Raw genomic sequence first — 15,245 nt, forward strand, 5'->3', positions numbered from 1 at the left:
ATAATAACTATAATTAAATAATTAACTTAATTTTATTAATAATATCTTTAAAAATAATAAGATAGAAATTTAAATAATAATATATTGACCAAATACAGTATTTTAATTTTTTAGTTCAATCAAACTAAAAGATAGATATTCCTACTAATTTGGAGACAATTTAGTTTATTTTTACATACTAAAGATTTAATTGGAGATAATTTAGCTACCTATTCTAATTAGAACTTTAATTACAATAGTGAGTAATTAAATATCTAATTAGTTAATGACTATAAAACCTTTAATTAGTAGTGAACTGAAAAGGATTATTTAGTAAATTTGTCTGTCCTCCCCATCCGTGCTTTTATATATAGTATAGATAATAAATTAAAAAGAGACATACACATCTTTTCCATATTAAAAAATTGATATTAAAATTGATGAAAATAATAAATTTGATTAGTAGGATCTAAATCACAAAACATTATAACAAATAAATAAAAAATAAACCAAAAATAAATGAAATATAAATAGAAGATAAATAATAATGATGCATAAAATATTTTTGAAGTTTCTGTTTATAATTTCAGTAACATAATATAAAATAAATGAAATATAAACAATTGTTTCTATCCCGAATTCTTTTTTATTTATTTGCTATAAGATTCCTTCAAATTGAATAGCTTCGTAGATTTTAAGTGTCATCTCATTTATCACTGTAATTTACAAAAGTTAATTTGTCATGCTTTAATTATGCAAGATTAATGTATATAGTTAAAATAAACGATGGCAAAATATAAAATTGTTTTTAAAACTATAGCTTTATAATGTAGAGAAAGATAAGCAGAAAAACAAAAGATAAACAATTACGACGCATAAAATATTTTTAAAGTTTCTATTTTATAATTTAAATAAAAATAAAATAAATAAAATCAAAAGATAAACAATCGCGTAACATATTCTTTATTTTATAATGTAAGAAACAGTTAAACATAAAATAAACAAACATTGACGTTCTATTAAATATCTGTTAAGTTTCTATTTATAATGTAAAGGAATGTAAACAGAATACTAACTGAATATAAACAATATGGTAAATAAACCGAAGATAAATGATAAATTTGTATTAAAAATGGAAAACAAATACAAAACAAACGTAAAACAAATGTAAAATATATTATATAAATATAAAAAAATAAAATAAAAAAGATAAACAATGATGTAACAAGAAATTAAAAGAATAAAATACATTTACAAATATATTTAAAGTGAATTTATGATCGTAATCGCATATATTATTGTGAGTGGAGCGGGGTTCGGAGGCCGCTCGCTCAAGGCTTATGGCTGACTTCTCGATCTGGAAATAGTTTGAAAAATGGAGTAGCCACCTAGTTCAACTAGGAAATGCGTTTTAACCAATTGGATAGCCTTACTCGCCTCCGGTAAGACTATCGTGCATCGGACCAAAGACAAGGGTTCGTGCACCTCCCCGAGTCTCATGCATATATTATCTGTTACCGGCTTTATTTTCTGGACATATTCATTTTATATCTCATCTCAACAGTATATGCAGTTCACAGGATATGAAAGCCGTAAATAAATAATGATGAAAGCAGTAAACACGTTTGACGCACATATGACTCGATCTGGACTGGCATTTGAGGCAAGTAGCAGGTATTTCTAAGCATACATCTGACCTTAGAGGTTTCTAACAAGTAGTATAAGTCTGGTAGGTCTGGATATTTTACATGCACAAAGCCTAAAACCGGATGTATAAGTGTGATTGATTGATTTTATTAGGTGAGTCTTGAAAAACCTATACAACCATTACTACTTTTTCATATTAGTCCTACCCTACGATGTCTAAGTGATGGGCTGGATTTGTATTAATGGGCAATTTTAGGTGATTAGTCCTTTAACCGGTTATTACTGGATTTGGATGCTTTTGGAAAGTAGTAAACATTGCAGACATGTTCATGGGCAGTTGGATATACATATAAGGTTAGAGATACTTTTAAACCTCGTTAACTTTTAGTGCCTGGCACTTGCGCGGTTTTTGACCATCGGTCTGATCGGAATTGGCTTTCGGTCAGATCACGGGATTTGTGCGTCTCATCGATCCGATTCTACTGGTTTGATCTGGAGTCGATTTCCAATTTGGGTTAGCCCGAAATCGGCTCTGAAAGTAACTGGTTTGATGGGCCTCGGGCTCGTGGTTTATACGCTATGTTACATATCTGGACTTCTGAGTCCGTTTTGCATCGGGTCTGGCCCGTTACAATACAGAATATCAAACTACATTAAATTCTCTACGTCTGAGTTCAAACTGGGCCCTGGTTTATATCTGGATGGGCACGAAAACGCGTCTGGAGTTTAGATCGAAGTCTGGAAGATCCGGGAAGTAAATCTAGAAGCTGGGAGAGGAAGAACACGGCGCCGGTTCATAGTGCCGGCGCCGGCAGGTTGATGCGGCGGCGCCACCTTATTTTGGCGGCATTGTCGGTTTGATTGGCGGCGGTTCGTCAGTAGCAGACAGCAGCAATTTCCTTCATACGTTTTAATCCTCCAAGTTTGAAGCTGTGCATAGATTACGCCTGCTTAGATTCCAGCAAGCAAATCAAAAGCTCGCCATCCGGACAGATTTCTCTGGAAATCATCATTGGACGCTTCAGTTCCTTATCACTTTTTACCTGTCCGAAAAATAAACGTGTACAATTATCAACATTGAATCACTTGCATAAAGTTTCATTATATAGTTATAATATCATTTACACAAAAGATAAATAATGTCATAAAGAGTAAAATTCTATATAAAATAAATAAAAAGATAAATCATAAATAAAAATAAATATTTTAACTTTTAAAAAATGAATCAAAAACAAATATATGGTTTTGAAATTATTGAATAATTCTTAATTATTTATCAATAAATTTTTTTGTTATACAATTGATTATTTTTATTTAAATTCTAAAACGAATTCTTTAAAATGTTTATGCGCTTAATTGTTTATCTTTGCTTTATTTATTGTTTATTTTATGTTCATCTTGTATATATTATAAAAAACTTTAAAAATAATTTTTAGTGGCGCCTAGAAGGAGAGCTCGTAGGAATCTACCTAGGTACTGTGAGGCGGTGATACCATTCATTTTGATTATATTCATCATTATCTTACATGATTAAATAGATGATAATCAAATTTTATACATCATAGTGGTGCATGAGATGACACCCATAATTTACGAATCTTTTGAATTTCAAAAAATCTCATAAAAAATGAGAAGAAAAAAAACTGGAATAGAAATATGTTTATACAATAATTTCTTTGTTTCATATTAATTTCATTTTTATTTTCATTGTAAAACATAAATTTTAAAATATTTTATGCATCATGATTGTTTATCTTTTTTTTTTATATATATATATTAGTGTATCAACATGTTTAATATAGTTGTTATTTACATTAGTTATCAATATTCTTTTAATACAATATAACGCTTATGTTGCTTTATAAAATAAAAAAGAGGAACACACCATTCCTCCAAATTCCATATTTTAAATATGATTTTCTACAACAACAAGCCAAAATTCGGCCATGACAAACTTCATTTCTTCTGCCAAAACATTATTGTTGATTCAGTCGAATATTCGTTCAACGTAGCTATTGATACAAATCATAATAAACTAGATCATCTTGAAATACAAATGATAATAATTTTGATAAATTTTTAAGGTTTAATTTCTTATAAAAACCCCACCTTGCATTTTTTTTTCGTTTATATCCTGACCTTGTAAAAACACCATTTGTACCCAATTTTGGGTTTTTATGTTTCATCCCTACCCAAAAGAATTAAATTGTACTTTTTTCATTTGGAAAAGAGTTTAAAACATACTTTTTTCTATTTTAAAAAATACAAATAAATCCTTAAACTTAAAAAATAATCAAATACATCCAAATAATAAAAACTTTAAAATTTAAAATTATATATTAGTATATATATAATTTTAAAATTGTCCTTACATCATATAATAAAAACTTTAAAATTATTATATATTAGTATAATATTGTTTATCTTCAGTGTGTTTTCTATTTATTTTTTTTATATTATAAATATAAACTTTAAAAGACATTGAACCTCAATGTTTATCGTTTGTTTATTATTTTTACATTATAAAACAAAAAAAATTTAAAATAAAATATGTTACATAATCGTTTATTTTTCATTTATTCTATATTTTTTATTTATATTCTAAAATAGAAAATTTTAAAATATTTATACATCATCCTTGTTTATTTATTGATTATTTTATGTTTATCTTTTTTCTTTACATTATAAAGAAGAAAATTTTAAAACAATTTTATGTCGCACTATCGTTTATTGTTTGTTTATTTTGACCATATACATTTACCTTACCGGATTAAATGGATAACCATCCAATTTTTGAATACCACGGTGGTAAATGAGATGAGATGACACCTAAAATTTTGATGAGTTTCAAATAGTTGATATATTAATATCAATTAATTTTAAATTTCCGGGGCTATAACCAATGTTTTTAAAACCGGACCGGAGATCGAACCGGCTTCGTCGAGGGTTTACGGTTCGACCGGTTCAACCGGGTTCAACCGGATTTTTTAATTATAATAAATATAAATTATTTAAATTAAAAATATGTATCATAACTATTAAATATGATAAAATATTTAAATAAAATTATCTTTAAATAGAATTTATTATCAAATGTGTGAAATATAATAATAATTGATCAATATTTATGTGTATAGAATAATTATATGTATGAGAAAAACTATAATTTTTAAAAAACATAACTTTTGATTTAACATGTTATTATATTTTAATTTTAAAATAATTTACTATGAACTATAATTATATAATAATATTCAAGAGATAAATATATAATTTTTAGATTCTAATAATTAATAATAATTAAATCAAAAAATATAATATAGTATATTATAAATAAAAATATGATAATTTATTTAAAAAAATAATTATAATTTTTTTCATGTAAAATATAATTATAAATAATTAATATTTAAAAATATATTTTTTTGATTTATATTTAAGAGTATATATTAATACTAGAAGAGTTGGTGTTTTTTTAGTGAAAATTTTATTTCATAACAATTAAAATGACATATGAGAGAGAAAATAGTAAGAGTAACTAATATGAGAGAGAAAAATCAATGCACATAGGTGAGAGAAAGAAAAGACACACATGGTAGGGCCACAAATGTACTTTTTAACCAAAAAAGTGTTTTTCTACCTATTTTATTAAAAACCGGATTTGTCCGGTTTTTGTGCAAAATCCGGTTTTTCCGGTCAAATCCGGTTTTTGACCGGTTTTGACCGCTTTTTTAATATTCCGATTTTCACAGAAAACCAAACCGGACAACCAGCCGGTTCACGGTTTATCCGGTCCAACATATATGGATGAATCGACCGAAAATATATTATAAGAGGACAATAGTTGATATAAAATGATTTGATAATTTATTTAATACCGCTGATAACTTAATATATTTTTTATTTTTTAGTCTAGCCGTACCTTTTTTCCACCCAATAACAATAAAACAATAAAAAATGCTACCAAAAAGATAGTATTATACTCTCTCCGTTCCATTTTATTTGTCCACTATTCTATATTTGTATGTCCCAAAATGATTGTCACATTTGTATTATATACAAATATGTTCCTCTTTTACCCTTAATATAAATGGATATAATTTATAAAATATTGTGTACCATAAATACATATGTTTGACTATCTTACATTTTTAATGCAAAAATTAATGACTACTTCTTTTCTAATATAGTAATTTTAAATTAACTCAAGAATCAAAAAGGGTACAAAGGGAAAAATTGTTAGTAATTAAAGATTTTTTAATATGTATAAAATTAGAAAGTGGACAAATAAAATGGAACGGAAGGAGTACATATTAACTAGAACTAACCATATATTTTAAATAAAGGAATCATAACAATTTTTTTAAAACAAAAAAATATTCATATCCATATCAATTATTTAGTTTATCTTTTTAGTTCGTATATAATATTTTTATGTACAATTTTACCGATTTATGACATAAAAAGATTTTTATTATTGTCTTGAACAAATTATTATTTTTATGTATCAAGTTAAACAAATTGTTTAAAAGTGAAAAAAATACCATTTAATTCTATATAATATATTTAAGTAGCTTTTTCCCTTTATCATTCATTAGTGATGGCTAAAGTATCAATTTAACCCCATTTTGAATCAATGTGATACTTTTTCCATCATCTTCAACCTCTAATCTTCTGTTTTTTTTTCTCATAACTCAGCCACAATTCTTTTTAAGCAAACACTGATACGATTTCATCCCACTTTTTTTTTCTTACACACCTATTTAGCTTCAAACCATTCATGTCAAACAGACACATAATTGGTCTCTGAAATGAGTTCGTGAAACCTCCACCTTTTGAAAACAAATTATTATTTAACATTAAATATTCCTTCATCTGTAATCTAAAACTGAGTCAACCACAAGGAAACCTAATAACCCGAAACAGTACCTATTATTGCTAACACAACCATATTTCTCAAAATTCTATCATTCGATTTATGAATTTAATGTCTCAGATGCAATATTTTCAAGAACAAAACATGTAATAAATCATAAAAATTTCAAGTGCAAAAAACTACCATGGAGCGATTTTGAAGCATCGGCAACAGTTTTTGAATGATAACTTGAGTTGCTTGCACAAAATAAAAACTGGTAAAGAAAGTAAATCCAAAGACATAATTCTGGTATACATGTAAGGCTAAAAAAAGACATGGCATAAAGGAAAGTATTCCCAGAAAAATGTAGGATTTTCGGTAAATTTCTCAAAAGTAAACAAAAAAATGCATTATAAAAACAATGCTACTACAAAATAAATAAGTATATTCTTGCAAGCAAACTCTGATATTCAGACTAGGAAATAGAAATGAAATTTATTTAAAAATCTAATCAGAAACTTTCAACCATTCAACAAGAATTGCTTCAAAATTGCAAGAATGCAGGCAACTCGAGCTCCCAATTTCAGCAACACTCTTTACCGGCAAGAATTAGTCACTGTTTGGAGATTCAAAGCCCTTTTAGAATAATCCACTCATCAAAGAACAGACACAATCACCTGCACCAAACACTCACACAACAAAAACTAACATGTAAATAAGTAAAAATTGTGAGTACAAGAAATATATTTATTCGACGGATAACAGAGAGTAAATGAAGTTTCAGACATCCAAGGAAGGATAAAGCAGCATCAACTCTCAAGCCTGGCAAGGCGAAAGTTCTTAGGCGGCCACTGCGAATGTATTGAGAAACAAGCCTTGAATTTATCATCATCAACAATGATACTACAATATTAAATTGAATAGAACAACAAAGACACTAGAAATTGTTAACATAGCAGATAGTAAAATTGAAAGCATCAAGACATAATTCATGTAGTTCTTAAGATTGAAATCTCAGACATCCAAGGAAGGATAAAACAGCACTAGCTCTCAAGCCTGGCAAGGCGAAAACTCTTAGGCGGCCACTGCGAATGTTTTGAGAAACAAGCCTTGAATTTGTCATCATCAATAGAGAAACTCAACAAGCAAAAATTCAATAATTTTAAATGAAAGTTCAATAATACAATTGATTAAATTCTATTAATTTGGTAAAGGATTGTAGACTCAGACATCCAAGGAAGGATAAAACAGCACAAGCTCTCAAGCCAGGCGATGGCGAAAGCTCTTAGGCGGCCACTGCGAATGTTTTGAGAAACAAGCCTTGAATTTATCATCACTGACCAAAAATTGAGCCAATTATATCGATTGCAAAAACAAGTCTATGTGTCTAAACATATGCAAATCGGGGGCAACAAATCATACAATTTAAACAGATCAAGTACAAATTTCAAACATCAACAGCATAATCAAAGTAATAAAACTAACGACATTAACAGCAAGTCAGCCAATTCCAAATGCCTCAAGAGTTTAATTTCAGAATGGATTAAGATTAATCCATTCAAACATCTAATTGAATCATCATTCTTGCCCATTTCATCTTTTCAAATACACAACACTAAATCTAAATAAAACTAAACCAATTCGACAAATACAAATTTTTTAAAAAGTTTAAAAATTGAGCTTATAAAGAGGATCAAATGTTTGAAGAAAACAATGGGAAATGTTTCCCACCAAAAAGTGAGTCATTCGTAAACAATCCAAGCACCTGATTTCCATTTCTGAATTAAAAGAAACACAGAAATAAAAAAAACAGGTACAAAGATTAAAGGGATGCCTCAAAAGATTTAAAATTTCAGATGGGAAGATAAGGGAAACTCCATAGGAAAACCCTAAAGAGAAACCCTAGAAAAGGAATTAATTTAGCGCACCAATGACTCAAAACGCTTCCATTGTAAATTGAAAGGCGATCTTAAGGGCTGCGCTTATAACTCATGAAAATCGCGAACTGAAACAAAATTAATTGAGCAATAAGAGGCGGAAATAGATTGCAGAAACCCTAGCTACGTGAGTAGAAGATGAAGAATAGAGGTGTATTAATAGGGGTGCGTTAGGGTTTTGAGCTATTATTTACTGATTCCACCATGTTGTTTGGGCCGTCAACATCTGTGAAGAAGAGCCAGGCCCATCATCAAGATAATAAGGCTTTTTTGGAAAATATCATGTTTTCGCAAAATAATTGGAGAAAATTATACATATGGGCTAAATAAGGGCTTTTATTATAAAAATGCTAAGACTCTTAAATTCTTTCATCAATGCTAAATTTTTCTTTATAATTTTGAGCTAATAACGGAGAATTCTTACAGTCTCTACATAAATGATCTCAGCCCTCCACTTGTCATATTGGCTTTATATTTTCATAGATTTCATGTCTTATTATTTCACACCTGAACGACAACTTCTTCTGTAAAGCAACCAACCCATACCCCAATTATCACTCTCCTAATTAACACTCACACTAACCCACTCTCTCTCCTTCACCCAATGGACAAACCCATAACGGATCCATGGGGTCGAACCTCCTCTTTTTTCGGCCACCGGAGACTCCACGTGAACCCATGGAGTTTCTTTTCCGTTCTAGGAGTGTTTCAGCTTTAGAAGTATTCAAAGCTCTGACTCTGCCACTATCGAGGATTATTATACCTGCTAATTACATCCATTAAAACAAGTTGAAACAAAAATAAAAGCATTGAAAGGACATATAGCAGCCTCAGCTCTAGCATTATTTAGATACAAGTTATTCGTGGCTTAACCACAAAAAGAAAAACAACTTTCATGTCCCTGTTTTTCATCAAGGCCCTCATAGGATTCATCTATTTACTAACGAAAAAAGGATCAATTCACCTCCTCAACTTGGCACGAAATATTAAATAAATCATTTTCACCGTTTTTAGATCAAACATACCCGCAACTATGCACTTCAGCATCAAAATCACCCCTCCGACACAAAAACATATAAAAAAGCGAGTGGGATTCTTTAATTACAGATTTTAATCTTAAATCAACACTAATGAAGTCTAATTAACTAATTAACCTTAATTATAAGCCCATTTTAATTAACTCTAAATTATCTTAATTAAATCTAAATAAACATAATAATATCTAATTAAACCTAATCTAATTAATTTCTTCTTCTCCACCAGTTTACAGCCGCCATCACACAATCACAAACCACCTTCTCCATCTCGTCACCACCACGATCCATGTTCTTCAATTCTACCAACCAGCAACTCCTTCATCGTTTTAGCACCAGCGACAACCACACCACCTCCCTCACCGTGAAACCCAGCAACAACAACAACAACAGAAAAAATCAAAAGAAAAAAAATCAAAATTGAGAGCAGCAAACCACCAGCAACAAAATTAAAATCATAAAGCAAACAAATTGAACCAGCCACCATTCCCTACCACTTACCACCATCACCACCGTCGTTTTCAAAAACAAAAGAAATGAAGGAGGACCGGCGGCGAGGAGGACCCACAGTAAACGGTGAAGAACCAACAGAAAAAGTAGCAGCCGTGGAGAAGGTTGCCATTTGTACAGGTTCGTTGGTTGCCGCTTGTACAGGTTCGTTGTACTTCAGTTGGAGGACGACCCTGGTTGCTACTCGGAGGTTGCTGGCAAAGAAGACCTGGGTTGAAAGAAGAAGAAGATTGAAGTTTAAAGGCTTTGTTTCACAAAATTAGGTTAGATTAAGTTTTCTTTTAATTTTGAACTAGGTTTAAATTAAATAATAAAAAAAATATAGAAATATCCTTCAATTTTTATGTAAAAGTTAATTTGATTTGTGGAATTGTTAAAAATAATGATTTAATTGAAATTTCAAAATCATTATTTACCAATATAAAGAATGAAATAAAAATTAAGTACTATTTTAAACTTTTTTACATTTTTAAATGAGAGTGTAACTCACTCGAGGGGCTGAGAGTGGGAAAGGACCTTTTTGATGCTAAAGTGCATAGTTACGGGTCTGTTTGATCCAAAAACGTTGAAAATGACTTATTTGATATTTCGTGTCAAGTTGAGGGGGTGAATTGATCCTTTATTAATTTACTAACCCTTCTCTTTGCATAGTTTTAGAGAGGGCTTCAGTCACAGTCGGTGAGTTTATTTTCTTGAAAAATAATGACAAGTTTTTTGTTGTGTTTTTCAGTTTTGATTCTTGATTTTTATTTTTTATTTTTATACTTTGGAAAAAATATTAGTATTTCTTGATGTTACAGCTATGTTTTTGGCTCTTTTCTGGTGTTTGAATTTGTTTCTTGGTATAATGTGGTGAATTTAATTTATGTAAAAAAATTAAAAAATAACTAAACATACAAAAAGCCACTTGAAAGATAAATTTAAATATAATATTATTAAATTTTATATAATGAATACATCGTTTGATACATTTTCAATACATATCTAATACATTTTCGACACATCTCATATATATTAGATAATTATAAATTTACTATTTAAAAAAAATAGTTAATCGACGCATAGATGATTTAATATTTTTTTTAATATTGGATCGGAAAGAAAACTAGATGTAGTAAATTGAAGTTTAATTAATTGAATTAATTAAACTTTTTATTTTTTATTTTTTTATTTTTATCGATTTAATTGAATCAACCGATGAATATTTAATACATACAAAAGATATTTTAAAAAAATATTTGATACATCTACGATACATATAAGGTACACCTCGAATACATATCCGATACATTTACAATACATATTTGATACATATTCGTTGTTCGGAACCTTTTTCTTATTGTCTTTTCTTAAGTTTTATTACTACTATTTTTATACATCTCAAAAACTTATCGAAAATTTTATTACATGTATTACACATATATTTTGTATACATATTTGATATATCTCTGATAAATAATTTATATATATGATAGATATATTTTTAAAATGTATTAAACAGATACATTGTTGACATATAATTTATACATGATATATACATCCTTAATATATGTCTTTTAGATGTATTTGTTATATATCTTTCATATACAACTAAAACATGATAAAATATCCTTAATATGTATCATTGATAAATATTTTATACAATTTACAGAGCATGTGGCATATTTTTATTTTAATATATGTTATAGATACATTTCAACTACCCGTAAATTATATATTCAATGCGTTAAATATACAACTCAAATACACATACTATACATATACGATAGAAATAGTTTAGACGCATAATGAGAAATTGTTGCAAATAAAGAGAAAAATATATTTTCATGCTAATGAAGTGGATAATATTGTTATTAGTTCTTTTTTTGTGTATATATCATGTATGTTAAAGATATTTATATCGAGTAACATATAAAGATGTTATTGATGCGTGAATTTCAATTAAAGTATGTGATTGGTGTATCTTTAATTTAAAATATATTATATATACACTTCAAAGACAATAATATATCAAATAATATCAATAACATTTTGATATTATATATACACCTCATAACTTATTATTTTTATGCTTCAATTTATAGTGAATAGTAACATATCAAAATATTATTGATATTATTTGATGCGTGAATTTTAATTAAATCACGTGATACATATATATATATATATTTTAATTTAAAATATATTATAAATACACTTTAGAGACACACAAATAATATATATTAATAATATATTTATTTATTTATAAATTTATTTTTATTTTAGAAATATGAAAAAATAATAATCAGATATGTCCATGATACATATCTGATACATAACAAATACATAAATGATACATGTTTGAATTTTTAACAAACTGACACGTGACTGAAGCACGCATCTGACGCGCGTGTCAGACGGATGTCAGACACGTTTCTGACGCGTTTTTGACCTATTCTGACGCGTTTTTGACCTTTTTTTATTTGTTTTGTGTGTGTCATGTGTTGCACTCTCATTGGGAAGGTATTAAATGTAAAGTTTCAATTTTTTGAGGTGCTCATGTAATATTTAACCAAATTTAGCATTATTGTTATTTTCTTTCTCTTTTTGTATAGTTTTGTTATTTTCTCAAATAATTGTATCTATGTGTGTGGATTTTCAAATCATTACAAAGACAAATTGTTCAATCCAACCGTTGCGACATGTTATCTGTGCAATAACTAATTATGTATTAATTATGTGAAATTTTTAATGATTAAAAAAATAAATAATAATCAAAAGATTGTCAATCGCATGTCTATTCTCAATAAAATATATTAAATAATAAATAATACTCATGCTTTTCATTAATTTGTTGTTATAAATAACTACACATGTGAAAGGTTTGTTGTCCTTCCTCTGCGGAAGGTTTGCTGTCTGTTAGATTCCATCTTAAAACCAATTGGTATCAAGTGGAGGTGCCCAACTAATATATAAACACAAGTCCATTCACACACACAACCAATGTGGGATTTCCCACTTCAACACTCCCCCTCACGGGTAGCGTGTACGGGCCGAGCAACAAAGTCCCCCCTCACGCACATCTCACGTGGGCCAGGCCAAACTCAAATTGTGTGAATGGACAAGGCTCTGATACCATGTTAGATTCCATCTTAAAACCAATTGGTTTTAAGTGGAGGTGTCCAACCAATATATAAACACATGTCCACTCACACACACAACCAATGTGGGATTTCCCACTTTAACACTCCCCCTCACGCTTAGCGTGTACGGGCCGAGCAACAAAGTCCCCCCTCACGTACATCTCACGTGGGCCGGGCCAAACTTAAATTGTGTGAATGGACAAGGCTCTTTTTTTTTAATAAAGAATGAATAATAATATGATTATCAAACAAATGACAGCAGCTGACTCTTTCATTCTTTCTACTACACTTTTTAATAATTCTTAATACTCTCAAGACCGCATATATACTTATATATGGGGTAGCTTAAAAAAAATTAAAAATAAAAAAGCCATTCAGGCAAAACCAAGCAAACAACATAACACTTTTAAGTTGCAGAGAATCGGCACATACAAATTTAAGCTTGAGGCTTATCCCATTTGAGGGGCTTCACCACCTCCCATGTGAAATCGGGGTCATCCCTTCCGAAGTGACCATAGGCAGCAGTCTTCAAGAACCTGCCGTTACCGCCTCTCTTCAAATCCAGGTTGATCGACATCATACCGGGCCTGAAATCAAAGTTCTCCTTCACAATCTTGAGAATCTCTCTGTCTGGGATCTTTCCGGTGCCGTAAGTATCGACAAACACGGACAATGGCTTTGGCACACCAATGGCATACGACACCTGAACAATGCAACGAGGAGCAAGCCCGTTGGCGACGATGCTCTTGGCTGCCTGCCTAACAATGTAGGCTCCACTCCTGTCGACCTTGGTGGGATCCTTTCCGGAGAAGGCACCACCTCCGTGGGCTCCCCAGCCTCCATAAGTATCGATAATGATCTTACGGCCAGTGAGACCAGCATCACCATGTGGGCCACCAATACCATGTTAGATTCCATCTTAAAACCAATTGGTATCAAGTGGAGGTGCCCAACTAATATATAAACACAAGTCCATTCACACACACAACCAATGTGGGATTTCCCACTTCAACACTGTCTATTTTTAATGAAGGAGTTATCAAGTGGTGGTTAAACCAGATGATGTGAGTTTGCGGGTGATGGGTGATGGATGAAGTTTGATCGAAGATTGATTGAAAACTGCACTTAATTAGCGAAACAGATAATAATTTATTTTTATTTTCGTAAGTAAGATCTGCGAATCAGACAGCATGTTGTCTGTTCCATGTCAGGTCATCGGGTTTCGTTTTCGAATTATTCCGAATTTCTTACAAATGTAACTGTTTCATATTCGATTTAATGAGATTTGATGAATTCAAAAAAAAAAAAAACTACACCACATGTTATATATTAAATGGATGGTTCATAATCCTACATGGTGTATTTTATTCACCTAAAAATTTCTCCTTAAAATGGATTTATATTTGAGGTTAGGTATTATTGAGGTGATTGAATGGTGATTTTTGAAGATCTAACGGTGGTTGTTAAGAAAATGGATGACATAATAGATCAGAATAATTATATTTATGGATTGCGGCGGTAAAAACTGGTGAAGATGCGAGTGACAAAAATAACAACTATTGTGATGAAGCATTTGTAATATAATTTATTTTTGTGCAAATTTGCTTGAAGAACATTTCATAAAATTTAACATAGTAATAAAACTTGTTTGTCTTTAAAATGGTATATATTATTTGGATTGAGGGCTGAAAAGAGTAAGTAAAAGTTGACAGGGGTTAAAAAAATGTCAACTTCTATTTTAGAAAAAAAAATTAAATAAGAGATATGGATTTTAAAAAGTTGAGAAGTCTTTCTCAGCCAACCCAGCAAATTAGATTGTAGGAGAAAGATTAAAAAAATATACATTTTTTTTACTCTTTTTTTTATAAATTCATACTGATTTTAGTCCAATTAAAACTTTTTTTGCCGTAAGATGTAATTTCATTAACGAAATGGACTTCAATAGTCTCAAATCTAGTGACACCAAATGGATTAAAAAATTACAACAAAACTCATTATCACTAAAAGTTTTTTTTGGCTACTTTATGTGCCACTCAAATACACACTTTTAATAAACTTGAAGAAATAGTATTATAAAAAAAAAATCTCGACAATCCTGCATAGTAACTTCGCAACCTGTCTCTAATGTCGAACCAATTCTTATGGCATGTATAGTCCTTTT

General features: G+C 29.7%; 1 protein-coding gene and 4 non-coding genes across 5 annotated transcripts; all 5 read right to left on the reverse strand.

Moving 5' to 3' along the window:
• Positions 1-7,257: 7,257 nt before the first annotated feature.
• On the reverse strand, positions 7,258-7,378 carry LOC126679638 (small nucleolar RNA SNORD14). Its single transcript, XR_007640926.1, has one exon. It is a non-coding gene; the product is annotated as a small nucleolar RNA SNORD14 (small nucleolar RNA).
• Positions 7,379-7,491: 113 nt separating this feature from the next.
• Positions 7,492-7,612, reverse strand: LOC126679639 (small nucleolar RNA SNORD14). Its single transcript, XR_007640927.1, has one exon. It is a non-coding gene; the product is annotated as a small nucleolar RNA SNORD14 (small nucleolar RNA).
• An 89-nt stretch (positions 7,613-7,701) lies between these two features.
• LOC126679640 (small nucleolar RNA SNORD14) lies at positions 7,702-7,823 on the reverse strand. Its single transcript, XR_007640928.1, has one exon. It is a non-coding gene; the product is annotated as a small nucleolar RNA SNORD14 (small nucleolar RNA).
• Positions 7,824-7,972: 149 nt separating this feature from the next.
• Positions 7,973-8,074, reverse strand: LOC126679621 (small nucleolar RNA Z266). Its single transcript, XR_007640911.1, has one exon. It is a non-coding gene; the product is annotated as a small nucleolar RNA Z266 (small nucleolar RNA).
• Positions 8,075-13,322: 5,248 nt separating this feature from the next.
• On the reverse strand, positions 13,323-13,991 carry LOC126678433 (S-adenosylmethionine synthase 2; the record flags this gene model as incomplete). The annotated part of the gene is made up of 1 exon (XM_050373330.1): positions 13,323-13,991. A coding segment is annotated over one exon (471 nt), but the record flags the coding sequence as incomplete, so codon positions are not given.
• Positions 13,992-15,245: the final 1,254 nt, after the last annotated feature.

Source organism: Mercurialis annua, linkage group LG4 (assembly GCF_937616625.2).
Source record: "Mercurialis annua linkage group LG4, ddMerAnnu1.2, whole genome shotgun sequence".
Classification (NCBI taxonomy): domain Eukaryota; kingdom Viridiplantae; phylum Streptophyta; class Magnoliopsida; order Malpighiales; family Euphorbiaceae; genus Mercurialis; species Mercurialis annua.